Source organism: Mytilus galloprovincialis, chromosome 5, assembly GCF_965363235.1.
Source record: "Mytilus galloprovincialis chromosome 5, xbMytGall1.hap1.1, whole genome shotgun sequence".
NCBI lineage: Eukaryota > Metazoa > Mollusca > Bivalvia > Mytilida > Mytilidae > Mytilus > Mytilus galloprovincialis.
The window spans coordinates 46,051,850-46,078,564 of NC_134842.1; the positions used below are offsets into that span (position 1 = coordinate 46,051,850).

The following is a 26,715-nucleotide window of genomic DNA, read 5'->3' on the forward strand; positions in this document are numbered from 1 at the left end:
AACAAACTGACAACGCCATGGCTAAAAATAAAAAAGACAAACAGAAAAACAATAGTACACACGACACAACATAGAAAACTAAAGAATAAACAACACGAACCCCACCAAAAACTAGGGGTGATCTCAGGTGCTCCGGAAGGGAAGCAGATCCTGCTCCACATGTGGCACCCGTCGTGTTGCTTAAGTGATTACAAATCCGGTAAATAGTCTAATTCGGTAGGTCATATTCATGAAAGTTTAAGTTTCGTTCTGTTAAAAGTAAAATTGCAGAAATTACGGGCTTTGAACTGTTTTTCTAACCACCTTTAAATATTGGGCCGATTTTGGTATGTGCATCTACCATGATGAGTTACATATCAAATGTATGTTTCGTTTCGCTATGCCGATTTTCATGACGTTTCAACACATCTTGTTAGATCTACAATACATCCACTTCCTGTTTGCTGATATTTGAAATTAAATTACTCATTTATCAAGGAATTTTTTTTCATCAAATTAGTATTGACCTTGAGAGCTGAAATCTATTCATGCATGTTTGACCTACAATGGCTAATCTTACTAAATTGTGACTTGGATGGAAAGTTGTCTCATTGGCACCCATACCATATCTTCTTATATCTATGTTTGTGTCCACATGTGATGTTGAAATTGCAGTGTTTTTTACCTTTTTAAGACGGGGCCGTTTGTTTCGTCCGGACACATCTAGTTTTCTTTTTGTTAGGTTTTATGTTTTTGTTTTGTTTTGTGTTTTGTTCTTACTTTTCCGGAGCACGAACCTGCTTTCATTTCCAGTTGAGATCGAAGTCGGATAATAAATTAAATGATTGAATTTGTTGTTTTAATTAGGTGTTCATAACTGTGTCTTATTTTAATCTGTAAAAATTAATTGTGTAAACAAATGTCACAATATCCAGAGTGATTGAATAATTTTGATTCCTCTTATTTGAGGAATCTTCTGATCAAGTTGATAATTTCCTTTATCAGATATTAAGGTGTGCGATACGGGAATGTGAGAAATTACAGGAGTAACCGCCTCTTTTAATCTCTCGTATTTAAATGGTCAACATAGTACGTTTCTTTTCAGACAGAGCTGTTGTATACTTCGGAGTGAAAGGAATATTGTTTCCGTTAGCTATAATAGTACGTATTAATGGACAGTTAATTAGATACCGCATACCATGAAAACATTTTATATCACAGTTTTTTTTTCAGAAATATGTCGGATATTAAGTTTTAGTTTTAGCTTAGTATATACATGTATATAGAGGGAATTTAAAGGATTATTTATACAGAAATACTTCGGTTTTTTTTTATGTATACTGATAATACATGTACATATAAATTAGCATTCCAGTAATATTTTTCTCGGCGGTAAATCAGTAATCTCAAAGTAGCCTTTGAAAGAAGATTTGCTTTTATTTTTATTCTTTTTTGGTTTTACAACTTCCATTTTGGTCTGATGCATCAGTGAGCTCCAGGACATTGATTGCCTAAATGCGCATCTGATACAGTACAATTGGTAACGTTACAAGTAATAACGCCGCCATAAAATGAATACCTCTCCTTGTTTCCGAGTGTATCAACACAAGGCGCTAGTATTTCGGTTCTTAAGAATATTTTCATCGGCATCCGCTATAATTATAAAGTTTAGGAAATCATTTTGAATTCAGGAATATTTTCTCCTGCGTAGCTCTTGTTCGAAAGTCGTCGATGCATATAATATGTGATGTACATTTCATCATTCTTTCAACAATAACATTACCCTCATTGTATCGCAAGTCTATAATTAATAGCACTAGCTGAAACTTTTAAACGTCTTTCATTTATATTATGAAAATCTTTTTAAAATCAGTGTATTTTATGTGTCTCTATATTATATGCTATCAAAATAATAACATCTTTCAGTTTAAAGTACAAATACCGCTCCTATTACGATCGTTCGTCAATATCCTGGTCATCTCTAATATAACCTATGGTGGCCGGATGCGGCCATTTCAAGGCTCTCGTTATCTCGTTTTTTCGTTTTACTTTGAAAATGCGACATCGAGAAATTGAGAAATCGGAAAATCGAGAAATCAGAAAATCGAGAAATCAGGAAATCGAGAAATCGAGAAAGCAAAAAACACGAAATCGAAAAATATATATTTCCCGTTTTCGTGTATTCGCCTTAGTCTCTTAACGCTTTTGCAATCTTTATTTCTCGATTTTCTCGATTTCAGGATTTCTCGATTTCGCGTGAATATGATAGGAAAACACGACATGACAACGATACTTACCTTATCTGAACACTTTCAACTTGGCTAAAACTGTGTGATTTGTTTGCATTTAGATCATCATTTAATTCTTAATTCAATTATGACGCCATTTCTTTCCTGCTTTCCTCTGAATTCCCCTTTGTCATGTTGCAAAAAAAAGGCGACCGTGCCTGTTGATGTCACACATGGAGAACATACTCAATGCTTCAACTTCGTACTGTATTTAGCCTTTGAAACTTTTTTTTTTATTCGAGCGTCACTGATGAGTTTTTTGTAGACGAAACTGACATCCAGTCCTGGTATCTATGTTGAGTTTATAAATATTTACAAATTACGGAATAAAGAGGTATGGCCAATTTCCCCTTAATTCTTTTCATTCGATAAAATAGGTAAATAATGTTTAAAATAAGCCCGATAGATGCTAATCATAGTACAGTAAAATACGTCTCAAGACATCATCTATTTTCAGACCTTGAACAGGTATTCCTACAAAAAACAAGGCCAAGACTATTGATTTTTACACCCTTTCTGAGCATAAGGTACCATACCACGTAACTTGTGAAGAAGCCAAATAATATTGAACAAATTCAAATGGGATGTAGTTTTTCTCATTCTGAATATATGTATATCTGTTTTTGTCCTGGTCTTTTAATGTTTTATCGTCTATAACATAAGATAATATATATATTAACCGGAGAACATCTTACATCAGCTGGCCATAGAACACCTTGTGTTACTAACACATGCTATATAGCCTTTTCTGGCATTTTAACAAATTGGCCCTTCGTTGTGATACAGATTCAACAGCTTCGTGATGTTTTACCTATGCAATCACGATTTCTAGTTTAAATGATTTGTTCTGTGGTGTTGCCTAATTTTCTGATGACTTAGGTACCGGTGTAGGGACGGTGGTAAGAATTTCAGTACTAGTATCTACACAGTTAGTGAATTGGCGACAAAACTGATTGCTGTTGACTGCATTTGTAATACCGCAGTCCCACTAGGCCACGAGCGCACTACGATCTGTGAAAAAAACATGCAAATTTTGATGATCGTAGTACGATCGCGTAGATCGCAGTAAGGTCGTATCACGGTCGTGGTGAGGTCTTCAAGATCGTGATGAGCGTGGCCAACTTTGAACATGTTCAAAACAATCGTGGTGCGGTCGTGGATAAATCAGGTCGTAGTAGAAGCGTAGTGAGAGCGCACTAAGGTCGTGGTAAGATCGCAAAGGTCGCTGTACCATCGTAGCGAGAGCGTAGCGAAAGCATGAGTCTATTCGAACAGACAGCGCTACGATCTCACAGCGACGTTATTTCGACATCACTACGACCATCACGTTCTCCCCGCGACCCAACTACGCTTCCACTACGATCATAACACGTTTACAATACGCTGTTCAAGACCACAGTACGATTCTAGTACGCCCTTGCCGTCCTCATCATGCTCTTCTTACGACCTCAGTACGTTCATACTACGACCATCATTCTCATTATCATTTTCACATAAAATATATTAAATCTCTCCAGGTTTTATTTGTCTGTATGTAATTAGGACTTCTTTTTCTCTAACGGTTCAACCATGCTTCTCGTTTTTATATATATTATGCCAATGGTTTTCCCGTTTTAATGGTTTTACACTGGTAATTTTGGGGCCCTTTATAGCTTGCAGTTTGGTGTGAGCCAAGGTTCCATGTATAAGGCCATACATTGACCTATAATGGTTTACTTTTATAAATTATTACTTGGATGGAGAGTTGTCTCATTGACACTCATACCACATCTTCCTATATCAATTGACACATCTGTGTCATCTCTGCTATCGTTCACTAAAATATCGTCATTTGAGCTTGATGGACCAGCAATAGGTTGTAATTTTGGTTGGATTGGTCGGTCCGACATCTCTGCTGGATCAGGATTCGTTACTTTCAGAGCTCCCTTTGCCTCTACATCAACCCCTACCACCACGCTCACGTGTTCTAGTAGATTTTGTGGCCTGACTGCATTGTTTCCGAGAAATCTACGTATTAATCAGATATTATAGAAGGAATGGAACTGTAATGATATGGAACACGATGTTGACGTTATTGCTGAGAACATACTTAAGATCGCGGTATGAACGTAGTATAATCGTGGTAAGAACGTGCTATAGTCGCAGTAGAAGCGTGGTAAGATCGTGTTGCAATCGGATAACTCGTGGTATGGTCGTAGTGAGAACGTGGTGAGCGTAGAAAAATCTTGATAAGCGTAGTAAGGTCGCAGAATAAGCGCGATGAGAACGTGGTATAATTGTAGAAGGATCGTTGTAGAAGCGTAATGAGAACGTAGAAGCATCGTGAAGCAACGAAAATTACATTTTCGTGCCGCTCAAACCGCGACCTCACCACGATCTGAATGTATTTTAGATCGCGGTGAGCGTGGTGCGATCGTGGTCTAGTGGGACTGGGGCTCATATAATACCATGTTCAAATAAAGTTTCGACAAATTGTTTGTGTTGTTTTGAAACTTGTATGCAATGGCCTAATTTTATGTTATGTGTATATATACACATGCAACATTTGGGATTCATTGCTTTAGAATCAATTCTCGTGTTATTGGTTATGTATAGGCACCTACTTCAGTTGGACGGCAGTTGTTCCTTGCATATATGTTATCAATGTAAACACATGAATAGAAAGTAAGTCAAGAGTACAGACAGTCATAGGAATGCACACAATAAGCGATACAGTATTTTTTTTAATAAAATGATTTATACTATAAAGTCAAAATGAACCAGAATGACTATGAATTTTAGCAAACATCCGAAAAAATATGATAGAAACATTAGAATTTAATATAACAACACAAACAATGCAAAAATTCTGAGCGAGATTCGAACCCTAGCTTGAAAACAGTATTTCATTTGTAGTGCTATGCTCTACTGATTGAGCCACCGCGATACTTGACCATAATATTCTTAAGGAGCTATATCAGTACAATTTAGAGATGTAACAATTTTTTCATTTAAAAGTGTTTTTTTTTTTTTTATATAATAAGGACACACTAGAATAGATTTTATAGAATTCTATTATATATTTATAGATTATCGTTGGTTATCTCAACGAGATTGATTTTCTCTCTTGAGCCGGTTACGGCAAAAGCGAGAAAAGCAATCGAGTTGGGTTGACCAATGATAATCTGTTTATCGCTATTGTATCTATGATGAGTTGTCAATTTCATGTCAATTTCATTAGCATCGTCAGGTGTCTCCTTAGTTTCTTGCGATGATTTTCCATCTCAAGCGAGTCACATGATATGAAAATTATCACAAAAAAGATCAAAGGAAAAACGCACAAAATAGCGATAAATATATATATATATATGAGTAGAGAGTATTTTTATAGAGTATTTCTCAAGGTGTATCAAAATATGGTTCCAGCAATTCAGCAACACTTTTTTTTTAATTTCAGATTTAGAAATAAGAAACAGAAACTTCCAGCATAGTTATGGGATTGTCAGCAGCTTTTATTTTATCACTAGTAAGTATTTTATTCTTCAATTTAAAAAACAAACATTATTTTTTTGGTCATATTAATGTGTAAATCATGATTTAATTCACAAGTAATTTGAAGAAATGATTTTGATAATGGAACTTTTGGTATTATTATTCTATATAGGTCTGATTGAAACATTTTTACTTTCAGTTGTGTGATTTGTTTTTCAATTTTGCAGAATTAGGTTAAAAGAAATAACCGTGTCCGTGAAAATAAGTGATAATTTACGTATCTCCGAAGTTTTCAAATTGTGTCATCTCATATAAAAATCTGAGATCCATAAAAAATTAAATGTTTCCCTTTCAGTGTTGTTATTGTACAATAGCGATATTTATAACGAATACACAAGCAGCATCAACACCAACACCAACACCAGCACCAACACCAAAACCAACACCAGCAGCATCAACACCAGCACCAACACCAGCACCAACACCAAAACCAACACCAGCTGCATCACTATTAGCAACAAAACCTCCCACTTTGGAATTCTGTAAGTTTATTCACAAACAACAGTTTGATACTTAATTCACACAAGTAAGTTGTGGGTAAAATTAAACTTAAATCGTTGTAGGTATGGTAATAATTTGTATTAAATTTAGGATTACATGGTTTATCTGTCAGTTGAAATTTGGCTTTGTATTAGCCCTAGTAACTGTGAGTACTCGTAGATCGGTATTTTGTACCTTGTTATTTTCTTATCACGGGGCTTTACAAATACTTCTTATAGTTTGTTCTTGAGTTATGCTAGTACACTCTGTCAAATGTTAGGGTGACTTTGGGCTACCCCGCGATATTCTTGTTTCTGTATATTGAAATTCTTTTCAGATAAGACCGTCTTTCGTACACCTACATGTATACGTGATGGAGTATCTTTTCTGAAACAAGATAAAATAACATTTAAAATTCATGTAAACCTAAAAAATAATAATCCATTCTGTGTTATAAGAACAAATCAATGGCAGTTCAAGTGCAGAAAGTAAACGGTCCGGGTCATTAGAAAAATAACGCACGGACTTCCCACGACAGCATGATACTTTGGCGTCTTATGATATATTGAATTTAAATACAAATGATTGTATTGATAAGGGACATTGATATGATTTTTTTTTAAATATACCAAAATCATAATTCCTAACAATTCGGTATGGAATGAGTAATGTGTTTGTTCAGCAGGATAGAAACATTAAACACAATATATACTAGTCAGCAAACAAAACGATACAAGACTGTTTTTTCCATATACATTGTACATTTTTATAAATGATTGCAATATTGGTCTAGTTTTACAGAGTGTTATTATGTCATCAAAACCATTCATTTAAAGGCAAAAGCGCGAGTTTTTTTTTCAAAAATCGATCTGAGAGCTTAAAACCTTTAAACTTTAACATGATGTGCTTAAAATTTTGAATGCCTTTGCAGATATTTGAATACTTAATTCTCATCTAAGTAAAGTAGTTCATACAGAAAAAAAAGTATACATCAATATGCACAATGGTAGTCTTTGCTGCTTTTTGACCCGAAAAAAATAGTTTAAAAAAATTACGTATATACTAGTACACAACCTAAAAATCCTTCGGCATGTTTATGTCACCAGTTGTTGGAGTGTTCCACATAGTCTTTGACGTGTGACAAGTTCCCAAAATATACTAGCCCTTAATTTTTCACATTTAAGTTTACGAGTAAACTGGTCTGATCTTGTCACATGAACATGCAATATATAAACATCCAATTTGTCTTTTCGTGAATATAGAAAATTAAGAGACGTTCCTGTGTAGTTTCAAAAGTTGGTATTCCGTTTTGATAAGAACTTCAAAAGAGTCCAATCTGTGTTGCATATCAATACATTCCATTGGAATATTTTCCCTGAACTTCCGTGATCTAGGTGCATACGAAGACGGGTGTAACGTATCCTATATAGAGGTATAAAGCCAGTTGCTACTCAATAAAATTGAGAAAGGAAATGGGGAATGTGTCAAAGCGACAACAACCCGACCATAGAGCAGACAACAGCCGAAGGCCACCAATGGGTCTTCATTGTAGCGAGAAACTCCCGCACCCGTAGGTGTCCTTCAGCTGGCCCTAATATGTATACTAGTACAGTGATAATGGACGTCATACTAAACTCCGAATTATACACAAGAAACTAAAATAAAAAATCATACAAGACTAACAAAGGCCAGAGGCAATGCAAGTATTCGCATCAATATCCAAGGTTTAATGAACTTTCAAGCTACATGTAACTCTTTGGGGGTGGGGGAGGGGGTATATTTTTGTCGTTAAATTTCCTTCTGTATACCACTAACATGTAGACCTACCTTGTATCTAACAAACGTATGGTATGAATATGTTGGAACCATGGAACCAACATTTCAAATTAGAAAATTAGTCGATTGGAAACGTTTTATAATTGTAAACTATGAAAACTTTTTGGTATTAGCGTTTGTTTTTGTTTTTATTTTTATACGACCGCAAAAATTGAAAATTTTTTGGTCGTATATTGGTATGACGTTGGCGTCGTCGTCGTCGTCGTCGTCCGAAGACATTTGGTTTTCGCACTATAACTTTAGTATAAGTTAATAGAAATCTATGATATTTAAACACAAGGTTTATGACCATAAAAGGAAGGTTAGGATTGATTTTAGGAGTTTTGGTCTCAACAGTTTAGGAATTAGGGGCCAAAAAAAGGTCCCAAATAAGGTTTTTTCTTGTTTTTTGCACAATAACTTAAGTATAAGTAAATAGAAATCTATGAAATTTTAACACAAGGTTTATGACCACAAAAGGAAGGTTGGGATTGATTTTGGGAGTTTTGGTCACAGTAGTTTAGGAATGAGGGCCCAAAAGGGTCCAAAATTAATCTTTGGTTGATTTCATCAAAAAATGAATAATTGGGGTTCTTTATTATGCAAAATCTAACCGTGTATTTAGATTCTTAATTTTTGGTCCTGTTTTCAAATTGTTTTACATTAAGGTCCAAAGGGTCCAAAATTAAACTTAGTTATTTCATCAAAAACTGAATTCTTGGAGTTCTATGGTATGCTGAATCTAACCATGTATTTAGATTTTGGATATTGAACCATAATAGGTAAATGTCCAATTTAAAATTTTTAAGTTTTTAAGTTTAAGTTCTTAGACCACATTCATTTTGTGTCAGAAACCTATGTTGTGTCAACTATTTAATCACAATCCAAATTCAGAGCTGTATCAAGCTTAAATGTTGTGTCCATACTTGCCCCAACTGTTCAGGGTTCGACCTCTGCGGTCGTATAAAGCTGTGCCCTGCGGAGCATCTGGTTGCTCTTTATAGCCTTTGAACGGAACTTAATGTTTATGACATCCGAAATATATTTCAATTAATTACTAGTTTCAACATGCTATATTTGCATGTCCCATGTAAGGAAGTGTCTTTTTTCAGTGGCTGTCGTTGGTTTATGTCTGGGTTTTTTTTTCGTAAACTGTTTTGTTAAAAATGCGGCCTTCAATGTCTCATAAGCAAGCTTACCGCATCTCCATATTTTTATGTTAAAAAATGTTGTGCAAATAAATTTTCAGTCCAAAGAAATTAATGGAGTTGGTGTCTTTCTCACCCGTGTAACAATGTTGTCATCATATCAAATACATGTATAGATGCAGCACTTTTGTATATTGGTACATGGGTTTAAAAGATGCCAAAATTTTGGTTATTTACCGACTTGTTGAGAAGTGTTTTTTTTTAAACATTTTCATTTAGGATTTTCTTTAGATGAACGTACTATGTGAGGTCATATTCATTTAATATCTCTGAACACAGCACACGAACCATCATGTACAATTAGTATTATATGAGTCAAAACCAAACCAATTTCATATGTCTGAAGTCTGACTCGTCAAGCAATAATTGGGCTACCAAACATATGCAATCATATGCAAGTATCAAGCACAACTATTCTTTCATGATGTTATATACAAATGTAATTTAACGTAAAAGAGTAAAATAAGCCAGGGAGGAAACCTTTTATTTGTTCAGTGCTTGCCTGAACCCATTGTACATACATTTTGTATTTTCAAAAAGGAGACTAGATACAATGGGTGTCAGAATACGTACGGACCAGAATGAACTTATTTCTACTGTATCAGAATTAATTTTGTATGTACCCAACAAATGTAAAACCCTTTCTAAATCGTATGATAAATAAATAAATAAATTGCTAGTAATCGTTGCAACGAACGGTTTGTAATTAAGATTTATTTCCCCTGAAATTCCACAGGCAAAAACAAGCTATATAGCACATTCATAATTTATCTTATGTTTGACTGTTATATTAATGTTACAGTATAAAATGGAAAAGTTAGCATATTTTAGGGGTAGGTTTTAAGAAAAGATAATAGAATAAGAGCTATTTCAACATTCAAAATTGACCCCATTCAAAATGTAAAATGTTAAAGTTAAATACAAAACCTGTTTCAATATGGAGGTCGTTAAAAAAATTAGAAAATGTATGCAAGGTACTACACAGTGAATAAATATAAACACGACGACTTGAAGTAACTTTTTATCGTTAAATTATCATTCTATTTTGATATAATTTCATGTTGTAGGTTATTTAGTTTTTCAAATTCATTATCTTTATTACCATTCATATATATTTTTCTGCAAGCTTCAAAAGTCATCATTCAGACGTATGAGAAATTTTACCAAAAGTTAAAAGTACGAATAAAGTATCAAATAGAAGATACACACATAAAATATTCAAAGAACACAAGTGTCAGTACAATTGTATTTTAGTCATGATAACAGTGGCGGATCCAGAAATTTTCATAAGTTGGGGACCACTGACTGCCTAAAAGGGGACCCGCTCCAGTCATGCTTATCTATATTATTAATCATTTTTTTTCCAGAAAAGGGGCGGACCCCTTCCCCTTTCCCCTATCCCCCCCCCCCCGTCCCCCCCCCCTAAATCCGCCTCTGTATAATTATATGACAATTATTCTAGTCAATGAAATTAGATGATTCAAGAAATGTGTTTTTTTTTTATTGGCAACCGAATAGTAAATACTAATTTTTCAATATTTTTCATTTTACTTTCTAGAATCGTTTCTAGAAAAAAAATATCGAAGAATTCCCTTTTCTCACTCAAAATGAAATCTCAGCTCCCTCGTCCTCTAAAACAAAAAATGTTGTGTAATGATCGAAATAGATAATTTTAATAATAAAAACTAAATTCAAAATCATGCAACAACTAATTAAGATACGAGGGCCCTCATGGGGTTTTTGATTATGTGATTACTTGGCCGTTTTTTTAATGATTATTTGATTATTAAGCCAAATATTTCATGATTATTTGATTACCTAGGACTGTATTTTTAGTTTGATTATTTGATTACTAAAGATAAGCAAATATTTAATGATTATGTGATTATATTGGCAAAAAAATGGTGATTATGTGATTACTAGGACCCCCCATGAGGGGCCTCAGATACGAAAACTACGCAATTTTGAAACGTTAACAAATATAACCAACACCAGTATCATGTGTTTTAGAAAGTAGTTTATAGTTATTATTTTAATTATAATTCATTTGTCTGTATAAAAACAATCAACCAAAACAAAATACCTATAACAAACAGAAACACAAATCTATATTTAGAATCTAAAGGTCGTGTCAATTTCAACTCAGTTCGTTTAAGGTCTGTTTGATTCATCCACTTGTGCATAACAAAGTTATTCCATAAAGAATCATAAACAAAGTGTTCTAGAAACGTTAAAATCGCTATCAAATAAATCGTTAAGCTAGTTTTTTGGTGATATGCAAATCAATTCTTTAAATTTCATCTTGATTAATAAGATAATTTCTACGTTAAATGATACCTCCAAAACAGCACCAACGATTGTGTTACGTACCAACCGTACCTGATACGTAGCAAATCTGGAAACCTCTAGTGTGCGCTACCCGACGTCATAGAACGATGACGTCAGAAAATAAGCATTTCTACGGAAAAATACCGAAAAGCCGAAAATCATCACATCAAGGAAATGTTAACAAACAATGCTAAAATGTGTTATAATAGCCTTTCTTTTTGTATACATATAAGATGTATATTAAGGTGGCTCGTGGGTACAAAAATTTTAGCAAAAAATTAAACCTTAATTTTTTCATTACAAATTTTATTTATTACACTACTAGTTGTTACTTTATGATATGGTACAAAAAACAACCCCAAAAAATTGATTTGGTTTGGCCCCAGATAACTTTAAAAATTGAAAAAGCTCCAAATTATCTCCCTTTGGTGCAAAAATGCCATTTTTTGGCCTTCAATTTGAAATATGTTTTTCAACTCATCGGTGACATATATTTTTTATGATTGTTTTCAAATAAGCTGTACATAAACTAAATAATTGTAAAATTTAAGCGATTTCTCATATTAGGTTATTTTTTTATTTCGATATTTCCTCTTTTTCTCCTATTAGTTCAACAGAAAAAAAGGACATTAACAAAAATGTATGCTTCTTCCAGAGGCAAATTTTAGCTTAAATAAACGGTGACTCCATGTTTTTATTTCATTTTTCTTTTAAGTATATGATAAAGTTCATTTATGAAAAAATATAGCGAAATCCTATGTTAGGAAAAAAAAATCATTTATACCCAGGAGCCCCCTTAAGTACAATTATCACTTAGATTCATTCAAATCTATCTAAATATGTTATTGTAAATAGTTTAATCATGTCACATATTCAGTTTGCTTCGTTCTATTACGTCAATTTGATAGTGCGTTTATTTATTGGAATGGCAATAATCCAAAACAATTGCCATATTTGTCCTATTAGTATCGAAATAATTCATGGGGGCTTGAATATATCGTGATTTTACCACGGGTTGTCCCTATACCGATATTTTATCCCTCGCTATCCCTCAGGGTAAAATATTTGTCATTAAGGGACAACCCGTGGTAAAATCACGTGACGATATATTCAAATCCCCAGGAATTATTTCTCAGAATAATATAAATATAAGATCTAGAGGTATAATAATCTTGGCATTAATGAGACAATGAAGGACGTCTTTTGGTTGATATTTCAGAACTTTACAAGTATTTCTGTCATAAGTGTTCGCCTTATTTTCCATTTTTGCGTTACTACTGAAATACACTTATGCATACCTAGAACATACAGTACTGTACGTCAAGAGTGATTTATGATTCTTTAGCGTAGAGCAAATAATCCGAATCGAAATAAATAATATTGCTTACTGCTGCTTACGTTGATATAAAACATTATAGAATGTTTTTTTACACGATATCGATCGTGTGTTTTTGTTTGTTTGAAAAATATTTAATGGATCGCTACATAAATCTGTTTTGACTTTAGATGTGAACAGAACTTCGGCTAAGAAATGTACATTCATTGTTCTTAACACGATCTTGAAGTATACAGCGATTCTTGATGGTATCGTTCGGATTATATGAAGAAATTATATAGGACGGTTGTACTGAGCAAGATTTATAAATTATATGTTCTCAATTATCTAATTATTTCACAAATGTGTTATAATTGTTTCCAGCATGTTCACCAAGTGGTACGATTGAAGAAATATTGGGCGTGAATGAGACAGATATTGTGATCCTAAATGGTGCTAAATACTGTCACTTAAATGACACAGGGTGCAACTTGAAGGTAATTAAGTCGTCATAATTGTAGTGTTCGTTTACATTATCAACTCTGACAACCTTAAAATATTAAATGAAACGTTATTGGATAAAAGTGTACATAAACAAGTATTATTTATGGTGGCCGGATAAGGCCATTTCGCGTGTTCGCCTTTCATATTATATAGGGTGAAATCGCGAAAAGGCGAAAACGCGAACTCGCGAAGTCGAAAACGCAAACACGTGAAAACGCGAAGTCGAAAACGCGAAATCGAAAAAAAATCGGCCGAGTTGAGACAAATGAACTGAAATGATCGATGACTCGTTTTTATCACAGTACTCCCATGCTATCTTTAATTGGAACACTATTGTGTGTTGATGGAATAAAAAAATTAAATTGAGAATGGAAATGGGGAATGTGTCAAAGAGACAACATCCGACCATATAACAGACAACAGCAGAAGGGCACCAATGGGTCTTCAATGCAGAGAGAAACCCGGAAGCGTCCTTCAGCTGACCCTTAAACAAATATGTATATACTAGTTCAGTGATAATGGACGTCATACTAAACTCCAAATTATACACAAGAAACTGAAAATAAAAATCATAAAAGACTAACAAAGGCCACAGGCTCCTGACTTGGGACAGGCGGCTGGGTTAAACATGTTTTTTGAGATCTCAACTATTCCCCTATACCTCTAGCCAATGTAGAAAGGTTAAAGACAAATATGCATATGTCTTAAAATATGCTATTAAACATAAAAGCAATCAAATGAATAATAAATGGAAATACAAAAATCATTTTAAAAAAGAGTGGTCTCCAATACACATTATCAAAATCAGCAGACAAATGTTAAATGGGGACAAATCCTCAGAAATTTTGTAACAGGACATCGCAAAAAAATGCCTAAAAAACTTACTTTATCTAGTGATTCATACACATATAGTTTTGTCAAAACGAAGGGGAAAGATTTTGACTACATACATGTACTTATTAGGGGGAAATTAATATACAATATTACAAATGAATTTAATGTATATGAAACAAACAAACACAATTCAAATTCAATTTCATACGCTGATTTCGTCCAAACCATCTTAATGAAAGGAAAAGCTAAGATGATTGGCGTCGTAGAAAATCTTGCTGTTCATGTTTGTCATCAGAAAATGGGTTTAATTCTTATCGCTCTAAACGAAACACATAAGGTCAAACAATACGTAATTGGAATTCGACTGCAAAACACATTTTAAGATATCTGTTGGGCTGTTTATGTATCACGGCTGGTAATCTACACACGCAGAACATTTGGTTCTGCAATGAAAACGTACGTACCGTGAGAGGATTTTCCGGTTGTGCTTGAGTGGAGCAATTGTAACCGCTTCGAAAGGTATATTCATTTCTAAATCGCAATTTTCTTATTCGACTGATCGAAATATTAAAAATCGGAGAATGCTATGCTGTGGTGAATACTTGAACAAAGAGATAGATGTATCATTTACTGTTGTACGTGGAGTTGAACTCCTACAAAATCAGTTGCCGCACGAGAATTTGCCTAAAAAGGTTACATTTAAATTTTGAAATGGTTATAATTACAGACCCTCAAGTTAAAATTTACTTTTTATTTGGTCAATGGGTATGAATATCGTTTTGGGCGGTGTGTACGCTGTCCGGTGTTGATCGACATCTTAATAAATCTAAAAATCTCATATTTTCATTATGTCATGCGTGAGGGGATCGGTTCTGATTGAGGACATCGTGAATGCGTGAGAGGACGTGAAATCATAATATTATATCCAAACTGTTAGTCTTTGAAAGTTGCCTAAATGTGGTCAGATTGTTCATGAAAAAACACATTTTGTGCATAAACAAAATTAATGAGATAGAATTTTAAAATACATTGTGGGAAGATAGGTTTTACGAACAATAAAAGGAAAAAATTTGTCAACGATTTGTTTCTAGCTACAAATAAAAGTTGAAAAATTTTATATCAGCCCAGTATACATTTTTTACGAAAAGAGTTAACTCCCCTTGTATTGAGTATTTAAAAAAAAAGATGGATCGCGAAAATACAAATTTTGATATTTGTTTGAATAATTTGATTTATACAATACATCACAAAGTTTCTGTATATGAATAAACAGTCTAACCAATAAATTGCAAATATGTCTCCAATAAAGGCAACAGTAGTAAACCGTTGTCGAAATTCGTAAATTGATTGAGAAAAAACAAATTCGGACTACAAACTAAAACTGAAGGAAACACATCGAATATAAGAGGAAAATTACGACACAAACACAACATTAAACTTTAACACACACAGAAACGAATTACAATTCAACAATGGCCATTTTCCTGACTTGGCACAGGACATTTTAAGAAAAAATGATGGAAGGAACCCGGTTTTGTGGCATGCCAAACCTCCCGCTTCTACGGCAATGGTAAATATATCATTTAAAGACAACATTACATGACAAGACTACAATACAAATAAATGAGAGAACATATAGGTCAGAAAAACACTCCAATTATAGCTAACAAAAGGTACCCGGTTTAAAAAAAAAACTTATACGTCAGACGCGTCTTTCGTCCACACAAGGTTTACCAGTGACGCTCAGATGAAAAAAGTTCGAACGTCAAGACGAGTACATTGAGGACCAAAAGTTCCAAGAAGTTGTGCCTAATACGGCTAGGGTTTCTGCCTGGAATAAGAACGTCCTTGTTGTTTCGAATAATTCATAATTTTGCAACCAGTGATGTTTTATAAAATGACTATATAATAGATATACATGATAAAATCGAAGCGGTGACTAACTACACAATAAAAACGGATACATAAAACAACATAAACCAGCACATAAAAATTCACAGCCGAGTTTGCCAAAACCATAAACGCACAAAGTGACGTCACATATGAATTTCTTAAACAATATCCCAAAAATAGGATAGACAGAATTCAGGATTAAATTCGCAATACTGATATAATTTAAAATTTATCAATAACAATTAAAATTACAATATTAATTAATATCAAATTGTGGTAGTAAACTATACCGATTATTTGCATAAATCCACGAATTTAGACACATGTTTGAAATTTATTGGTTAGACTTTTATTCATAAAAAGAAAACTTGGTGATTTATTGTCATTTCAAAATTCTATCTCATAATTTTTATTTTTGCACACAAATTTGTTTTTTCATAAACAATCTAACCATATTAAGGCAACTTTAAACGACTGGTAGCTGTATATAAAGATATGATTTCAATTCCCCTCACGCATTCACGATGTCCTCAATCAGAACCGATCCCCTCACGCATGACATAATGAAAATATGAGGTTTTTAGATTTATTTAGATGTCTATCAACACCGGGCAGCGTCCACGCCGCCCAAAACGACATTCATACCCATTGACCGAATAAAAAGTAAATTTGAACTTGAAGGTCTGTTAAGGTAGATGAGGTGTATAAATTATAATCCATAGGATCTTTTAATAATTTGCCAAAATGTAGTTTATATCCTGCTTGTTTAAAAACATTAATAAAAAGAATGGGTCACGGGACTTATTTTCACACTATAGGTTGTGCAAAATTGTCAAGATTTTGTATAGATTATGCATGGAAAACCCAATTTTTCGCCATAAAACGCAACCCACACCATAGAATTTTGAGATAAAATATGAGAAGATAGCCCCAATATTATGCTTTCAGATAAGAAAAAGAAAAAATGGGGTCACCGGACTCGTTTTCTTGCTACATGTAAAAATGGGTAAATTCCTAATACATTCTATAGAAAAAGTAACACTATCTGAATTATCTGCCCTTGCATTTGAGTTGCCTCCCCTTATTTGACAAAGTTGGAAAAAAATAAATCAAACAGAAGAATTCTTTTTTTTGTAAAATACAATCATAAATATGATCAAACATGGCATTTTCTATATTTTAATGACAATTCTTTCACATGAATTACCTACTACTATAAAAATTTGCACATTTTATCAAAGATCTAGACCTTGTTTTCTAGTATTTCAAAATCCAAGATGGAGGAAGACACTCTATCTACCTTAATAGAACCATTTCAAAATCTAAATGTCACTTTTTTAGGCAAACTCTCGTGCGGCAACTGATTTTGTAGGAGTTCAACTCCACGAACAACAGTAAATGATACATGTATCTCTTTGTTTAAGTATTCACCACAGCATAGCATTCTCCGATTTTCAATATTTTTATCAGTCGAATAAGAAAATTGCGATTTAGAGATGTACATACCTTTTGAAGCGGTGACAATTACTCCACTCAAGCACAACCGGAAAATCCTCTCACGGTTTTCATTGCAGAACCAAATGTTCTGCGTGTGTAGATTACCAGCCGTGTGTATGATGAGACACGTAATTGCAGGATAAATAAGAATAGTTGTTTCGCGAAATCAAACGTTATCAAACTATAATAGTTTATTCATATGAAATCATTACAACACAAGTAACATTGTAATGGTTTGCACACACCACAGGAGACAAACTAAGCCAAAGTACTGTGAAAATGATTATTAATTTGAGTATATCTTTCTCTAACAATTAGTTTTATTAAATAGTTAAATTTCATTTATATTTTTTTTTTTTTTTTATTAGAATATGACAAAAGCGAATGTGTTGTATGTACAGGGCGAAAAGAGTCCATCAATTGCCGGTGGGAAGAATGCACATTTTTATCAACTGGAATGTCAAACTGCCGGATCCTTTGTGGCAAATATATCACAAAGTATCGCGGTAGCAACGTAAGATAAAAAAAAGTATCATAATGTAAATGCATCGTTATCGTTAATTATCTAATTTTGTTTACGTAAAGTTTTACTTTCCAAAGAAACAAAAGATAACAAAGGGACGACACAATAATATCACATGTATAAGTTGAAGAAAAACAGACTACATTTGTAAAAAACGAAAACGACGAAAAGAACATTATTATAGTAATGAAAAACACTACATAAAAACTGAAGACTGATCAACATTAAAAATAAACAGGATACGTGTGATTCAGAAATGTTATCAGAAACTGCCCTGCTAAAATTGAAAACCATAATGATCATAGTATTGAAAAGTTTATTGTATGTTTTTCGATTCTTTCAGTTACATGTATGAGTTTTTGATATATGTGAAAGTCGAACATGTAAACCTGAGTGTGTAGTCTCTTGCTATTGTGTGAGCCTCAACGATTAGGGTTATAAGTTCAATTTTAAAATTTGGAAAACCATATATTCTTTAAATTTGTTTGATCTGGCTCTCAGCTAATTCAAATAACAGAATACTCAGCTCTGAGACTTGATAATGTTGTGTAATATGTCAACCTTCCATACAAAACAAGTCTTATACATGTTAAGCCTAAAGTCTCACCTGAACATTTGCAGGTTCTTATCTTGAATTGGTTACCTTATCTAGATAAAACATAACTTTCAAAATCGTTTCATCTCAGCTTCATGTACGTGTTTTACTAATTATCTATGTATGCTTTCAACAAGTTCCCTTACTAGCATTTAAAACAAAAAATATCACTTGTAACTTTTGTAATAAAGAATGTGCGAATAATAGAACTTAGTATGTTTGGATATTTTTTTCTCTAAGATAAACTAGGTCCTTTTGATGGTCCTCTAAATTTGGTTGACAGTTTGGACTTTCCGACACTACACTACACTTCCGCAAAATCTTATCTAATAGAAGTTTTCTTTTTTCGTTAAATATAATAATCTGAATGTGTGGTATTATTTCAAATAAGACAACTAATAACCAGAGACCACATGGCAAAGAAATTAACAGCTATAGGTCGCTATACTGCCTTTAACTATGAGCAATATTCGAAGATCGAATTGCAGTGATAAATTTGTAACCTTTTTTAATTGTATTTGACAAGTTGGATTGAAGATTTATTTGCTGTAATTCAATGATATTCTAAATGCTTGCTGTGCAATACAGGGCTGCAATGTCGACGCCAGGATACGCGGACAGTACACATGCATGGCATGCATACGTTTTTTCTCGTTTCCTTCATCTGCCAACCATAAAAGATGATGGATCCGATTGACTTGATAAAAGATTTATTTACATAACTGTGTTACTGGCACGTTCTCACGTCCTTTCTTACTGGGAAGCCAACTGTGCTGCACTCTTACCCAGAGCTTCTCGCCTAAAACAATAACCAAATAAATCTTCAATCCAACTTGTCAAATTACAATTAAAAGAAGGTTACCAATTCATCACTGCAATTCGATCTTCGAATATTGTTCATAGTTGAAGGATTCTTTGATTACTAGTATACTGTAGACATTTACCTAGGCATCATGCATCTTACTTTTAAAAATCTCCTTATTATCCTGTTCTAAATTTGAATATTTTAGTTTCACAAGGGGAAATTAAGAAAATCAAATCTTACAAATGACCTGTTTTTTCGTTCTCTATTGTTATTTTTCCATTTTTGAACGATGTTGTTCTTTAAGCCCCGTCTTACAGAGTGCATATCTCCCAACTTTTTACACTAATATAAATTACTCAAAGGTTTATTAAATTCTTTCATACAGTGAAGATACAAATATTTGATATTGAAGTTTGGCTGTTCCTGTAGGATTCTAATAGAATGGAATATCAAGTCATAATTTTAATAATGACGTTGTTTGCAACCAAGTAAAATTAAAAACGATCTATGTTAACTCGTTGATCCCTTGAATAACCATTTTCTCTTGGCATTGCACAAGGTCCTGAGTTTCTCAGTTTGTAACTGATGTATTTTCATTACATCTCTTCGATGTTTACTAATTGATACTTAAGTCTGGGATTACATGGTTTATCTATTTCTCGTTATTGACTTTGAACTAGTTATCAGTAACTACGAATACTCGTCGAACCATAACGTATTCATATTAGATGTGTTTGTATTTTTCAGTGATTTTACAATTTATATAATAATTATGTCTTTTATTTCACTGCTTATGCATATTGTTCAACCAAATTGAAATCAACACGTCGACTTTTATTGACATCTAATTTCCAAAATACTGCTTTTGGATACACACATATGGACACCTAGCATCGTAAGAGTTTAAAATATTTTTCATTCTTACATGATTTGAAAATATGCATTCTTTGGGGAAAAAAATGATCCGAAGTAGACTCCTTGTATGTCTAATATGGTAATTGTTTTATTTAGCCCAGCACCCAACTTATATAATAAGGAAACCAGGAAACCAACTGATCCACCCACATCGACAAGTCTAGCCATTACAGACAACAATGGAAACTCACCGAATGAAGTTCACATTGGGGATCCACTATTATTACAAATAACTGGACCAGGTAATGATAATATGTTGTAAACATTGTGAACACAGACACATTCAAATGCATCTTCGTACATGTAGTATACTTACATTATGTTTTTGTGAATGAGTTTGATTTTGTCCCATTTCTTTTAAATCTCATACCAGCAATGACATAATTCTTTATACTTGCATTGCCAGGTACATTTTAATTATTATGTTCTAATAAAATTCAAACGAATCAAAATATTGCTTGAAAGAAATGTCGTTATGCAACATAATATTCACGTACAAACCAGTTACAAATGCAAATGGCAAAAATAGCTATCAACATGAAAATAAAAATGCTTCCGAAATACTTTCATACGAAACGCTAAAAGCCAACAACTGAAACGTCTAGGCTCATCGTCGACACACAGGTTAGGTAAATGTGGTAAATATAAGAAAGGAGATGAAAAAGGCGTATCTCATCGGATGGATACAAATAGAAATACATTTAACAAAAAAACAGAGTGGACGTGGCCGGGTACTTTTATATCCTAACAACAAAAAGACAATTTAAGTACAGATCTGAGAGTACTCGCATTTACTGACAGCTAGTTCAAAGCCAATAACAACTTATACATGTTATAAAAAAAGCATGCATCTAAGACTAAATTATCAATCAGTACAAATCCAACATCCAATAGATTTAGATTACAGACAACATAAACAGTTAGAGAAAAGAAAATACAGGTATGGGCAGATTGTAGATCCATCAATATGTAAAAGACTATTTATCTCATCTAATAAAAGAAAACAAAGTATACCACAAAATAACAAAACAAACAACCAAAACACAACAGAACAAAGAAGCAAACGCCAACAAGAGGTAGATGTCTATTTTTATGTCTAACTAATCCCAGGGGTGTATATAGTCGGACGGATCATGCCTTCCTGACATTTTTTTACCTGTGCATTATTCGCGCGATTCTGTAAGCTAAAAAAAAATCTGTGATACAAACACATTTAGGTATTATAGAAAATATGAATAGTACATCATGCAATGACACCGCTAAAAAAGTGATGGTCATAAAATATTTACGACTTAAACAGTATGAGCATATATTATCTTAATCTCCTTTACAGACATAACACAAAAAGCAGTACCTACATATTGACTAGGTCCTTTATCTGTCAACGATAAAACGGCAGACAAAAGTTTCCCTAATGGTCCATAATTTATTTTAAATAATCGAGGCCACAAGTTGAAACTAAGGAACACTACTGACTGTCTGCAATTATAGGTACATGTATATCAATACAAGTATTTTTGTTCCACATTATTGAAAGCTACGATGAATGAGTCTATTTTATTTTTATTTTATAGGCCTTTATACAGTCGAACCTATTAAATGTGCTGCAAATAGTGCATCTTCTCCAAATAGTGATTACGTTCTATGGACAAAGTAAGTGTTTTACTTTGGTATCTTATTCGATTTGAGAACCGGTGATTAAACTTATGAAGACATAACGCGCGTTTAAAGTACTTATTTGAAGCCTGATATTTTTGAAGAATTTTCACAACCTCTTGGTTTATGTGCAAGATTGAAAACGCTCAAATGTAAGCTTAAATATGAAAAATCTATCAACGTCACTTTTCAGATGGTTTTTATATAAATGTATGTGGCTGCATTCGTGTTTATATACATGTATGTTATGTATAATCATGAAATACAACTTGCTTCTTAATATTAACACTGAATACAAAATTAAGTTCGGCCACTTTCATTTTAGACGACAACCGTCCAAAAGTTATCACAAATGCTAAAGTTCTGAATATATCAGTACTATTAAATGAATTACTGAATCTAGTACCTGATTTTTAGTGCATTGTATTATAAAAAAACGAGCTCATATTTTTGAAACTAAAGTATTCTTTTTTTCAAAAAATCGCTTAAAGTGTATATTTTAAACAAATTGTAAAAATGCTATACTTTGGGATCTAAACGGGGTCTTATCGGGCCTACTCCTTTTCATTTAAAAGCTCCCAAGTGTAAAGATTTATTTTGATGTACAATAAATAGAACACAAACTTATAACTTTTTGACATTATGCACTTTTTCAGTGATACATGTTCTTCGAAGGATGAAGCTGTGATAGAAGGTGCCTGGAAACAAGACAACTCATCACATAATAAAATCACAATACAAATGTATGGTTTTCGATTTGTGGACTCCGATACAGTGCAGGTCAAATGTACTGCCTTGTTTTGTCCTAAAGGCGTAGCATGCTCTTCAAATGTATGTTATAATTAAATTGATATGAAGTAAAATATTTCAAATGCGTACGTTAATATAAATAAGTGAACGATTTTAAAGTTTCTTCATAGTTTTAAATGAGGTATTAACTACATTGCAGCTATCGGTAACTGCGAGTACCTTCTGTCATTTGTGTTTTTGTTAATTGTGTTTTGTGATTCGTATCTCAGCTCTTCTAAACTGATTTTTATGGTATTTTTATGGTATGTTCTCATGTTTTAATATTACTCCACTGTCCAAGGTTAGGGAAAAGTAATGAAGATGTATACATGTATGTGACTGTGCCAAGTCGGTAGCCTATAATTCATCGGCTGTCATTTTCTTCTGTTTGTCATATCTGTATTTTTTTGCGTTTTGAATATCATTCAGGCAGTTAGTTTACTTGTTTGACTCGTTCATTTCGGGGACTTTTATATCTTGCTGTGCGATATCGTTTTTGCCGATTTTTAAAGCCGTACGGCAACCTATCATTTCATGCTTACTCCTAAATCATTTGATCTCTGACGGAGAGTTGTTTATTTGCAACCATGCTACATCTTCAATCTTTTATACACTGCAATTGTTCGAGCTTTCATAATAGTGGCATTTATGTAACATAGCTACATTGAACAGGTAATCAATGTTTGTTTGTGTCCTTCATTCCAAAGTCTAATTGTATTTCCTTTTTGATTTAAAAGTAAAACGATGTAGTGTCATTGTTATGAGACAAAAATTCCCTAGAAACATAGATCTAAGGAACTATTTGGCATCAGACGACCTTCAACGATAAGTAAACACGTACCATAAAGATAGATATAAACAAAAATTCCCAATATGAAAAAATGTGAACTACATGTAATTCAAAAAAGAAAACCACAGCGATTCATGATAAAACAATAAAAAAATATCAAATATGATAAACAACAACGAAAACTGGTACTGTTGTGTAAACAACTTTCAATATCTAAATCATTCTGGAAGAGAACAAAAGGTGAAGTTAATGTTAAGTTTGTGGTTTTTTTTTTTTGTGTTTTTTTTTATAAATATTCTGATATTCCTTTTAAACATGTTACTTTATTACTTAATCTATGTTTTATTTTTTTTCTCTTGTTGTATAATAGAGCTGTGTGACTGGACAAGGTATTGTAAATGGTAGGAAGAAAAGAGATGCCGGTGTAGAAACTAAATCAGAGAATGGCTACATACAAAAACATATCTCTACTTCGTTCAGAGTTACTGACAATAGAATGGACACGAGTGCTTGTTCAGGTATTTATAGAAATTTTTCTACTTCAAGTTTACAATTGTATCCTCACATCATATACAATGAAAGAAAATATAGGATTCCTGTTACATCCAGTACCCGAAACCATGAAACGTGCAAGTGATAAATATACACAAAAAGGCAGACCATATTGTTGAAAAACCTCACGCATCGTTTCACAATTTATTAAAATAGCTTTCTATTTTATCAGAGCGAGAAAAAATAACACGGTTGTAAGTATCTAAACTTATGTTAACTTTTGTTTATTGAAACTTTAGCAATTACTATGGTAGGTGTATTTAACGATGCGTTGTATTTAGCTGCAAGACAGCTCTCCACAAGAGACCAAAATGACACATAAGAAAAACAACTATAGGTCACCGTACGGCCGTCAACAATGAGCAATGCCAATACAGCTATGAAAGGCCCCGAAATGACAATTTAAAATTCAAACGAGAAAACTAACAGCCGTATTCATGTACAAAAAATGAACGAAAAACAAATATTTAACACATAACCAATATAGTGATGCCAAATAAAAGTAGACAATTCCATGGTAGGAGAGACAAATAAAAATAGCAAACCACTACACACACAAAGGAAATATTTAGACACACAAACCTCACCAGAATTCGGGGAACTCAAAAGCTTAAGAGGAGTTATAGCAGTCAATTGACTGTATGTTATTGAATACGAAACAATTTATCATTTGATATTATTACTTACAAAAAAAGATAATTTAAAATCTGGATAAAATTAAATGCAGCGATCGGTATCATAACTTCATATTTCAATGTTGTTGGTTTTTTTAATTTATATTGAAAAACATTTTTTATTTTATAATATAATATTTATTATGTACTTTCTCATTTCAGGTACATTTGCGAGTGTTTTTACATACGTAACAACATTTGCACTGATGCTAATGCTCAAATGAAACAGTGACCATTCCCATTTCACTTTACAAAGAAGAGAAACAGACATTTAACATTTACATATTTCATTTCATATTGTTATCCTTGTCATGTATTTGTAATGTAAATAATAAATGAATGTGAACATATATGCTATTAATGAAGTTAACTGAAGTCGTGCCACCTTTTAAAAAGCTATGACAAATTACTACATACAACAGTTTAAGTAAGAACTTAATGCTGAGTTCACACGTAATTCGAATTCGATTCGCATTAACTAATTCGAATTAGTTTAATTCGCATTCGAAACGTTTAACGTCCTAACGTCAATTCTAATTCGAATTGGAATGCGCGTCAAATTCGCTTTACTGTCCTCACGACGTTAACTTTTAATTCGGATTAACAAAAACGTATTTCTTATGCGAATTAGTTAATTCGAATTAGCCAATTCGAATCAATTCGAATTAAAAAAAGAATAGTGTGTGAACGCGATTAGCGAATTCGATTCGCATTCGATTCGAATTCAATTCGAATTAAAGGTACGTGTGAACGAGGCATAAGAAAGTAATAGTTATTTTCTACCTCATTTCATTTGTACTAAAATAAATATCTTCTGATCTAACTTAAATAAATAACAAACAAGAAAATGGGTTGTGCGTTCGTTACAAATATCGCATATATTTTATATAATAAGCGAATCAACAAACACAATACATATAAAAAAGAAGATGCGGTATGATTGCCAATGAGACAACTGTCTACAAGAGACCAAAATTACATAGATATTAACAACTATATGTCACCATACGGCCTTCAACAATGAGCAAAGCCCATACCGCATAGTCAGCTATAAAAAGCCCCGATATGACAATGTAAAACAATTCAAACGAGAAAACTAACGGCCTTATTTAAATAAAAAAAATGAACGAAAAACAAATATGTAACACATACACAAACGACAACCACTGAATTACAGGCTCCTGACTTGGGACAGACACATACGTAAATAATGTGGCGGGGTTTAACATGTTAGCGGGATCCCACTCCTCCCCTTTACCTGGGACAGTTGTATAACAGTACAACATAAGAACGAATTATAAAAATCAGCTGAAAAAGGCTTAACTAATCAGATGGACAAAAATACAAGTGGACGTGGCCGGGTACTTGTACATCCCGACAACATAAAGACACTAGGAACAGATCTGAGAGTACTCGCAGTTATATGACAGCTAGTTCAAAGCCACTAACAGCAGTTAAAAAAATCATTCATCTAAGACTAAACTATCAATCCGTACAAATCCAACATCCAATAGATTTAGTGTAAAGATGTCATAAACAGTCAGAGAAAAACATGACCTTGTGCAACGCCATTTATAGGTATCGACATATTATAGATCCATCAATGTGTATATGTATATAACATGCTAGTAATATTTAGTTTGCTTTGAATTTACTGATAACAAAATCAATAGTTATAACAATAAAAACAATTTTCAATGATCTTATTACTGTGTTGAATTGGTAACCTTTAAGAATAAGTTCA

The 26,715-nt window shown here is 33.0% G+C and overlaps 1 protein-coding gene across 1 annotated transcript; it reads left to right on the forward strand.

Annotated features, from left to right (window-relative positions):
* Window positions 1-1,069: 1,069 nt before the first annotated feature.
* On the forward strand, window positions 1,070-25,321 carry LOC143075921 (uncharacterized). Its single transcript, XM_076251505.1, has 10 exons — window positions 1,070-1,137; window positions 5,704-5,772; window positions 6,094-6,280; window positions 13,329-13,441; window positions 18,041-18,186; window positions 20,607-20,752; window positions 22,085-22,163; window positions 22,823-22,997; window positions 24,116-24,263; window positions 25,134-25,321. The coding sequence occupies exons 2-10, from the start codon at window positions 5,740-5,742 to the stop codon at window positions 25,193-25,195; spliced, it is 1,089 nt and encodes a 362-aa protein (XP_076107620.1). The 5' UTR covers window positions 1,070-1,137; window positions 5,704-5,739; the 3' UTR covers window positions 25,196-25,321.
* The last annotated feature ends 1,394 nt before the right edge of the window (window positions 25,322-26,715 follow it).

Bases quoted from the DNA above. Each gene is read 5' to 3' on its own strand.
- LOC143075921 (XM_076251505.1), top strand. From the start codon at position 5,740: ATGGGATTGTCAGCAGCTTTTATTTTATCACTA. The intron at 5,773-6,093 runs GTAAGTATTTTA...TTTCCCTTTCAG, and splicing joins CAGCTTTTATTTTATCACTA to TGTTGTTATTGTACAATAGC. The intron at 22,164-22,822 runs GTAAGTGTTTTA...GCACTTTTTCAG, and splicing joins GATTACGTTCTATGGACAAA to TGATACATGTTCTTCGAAGG.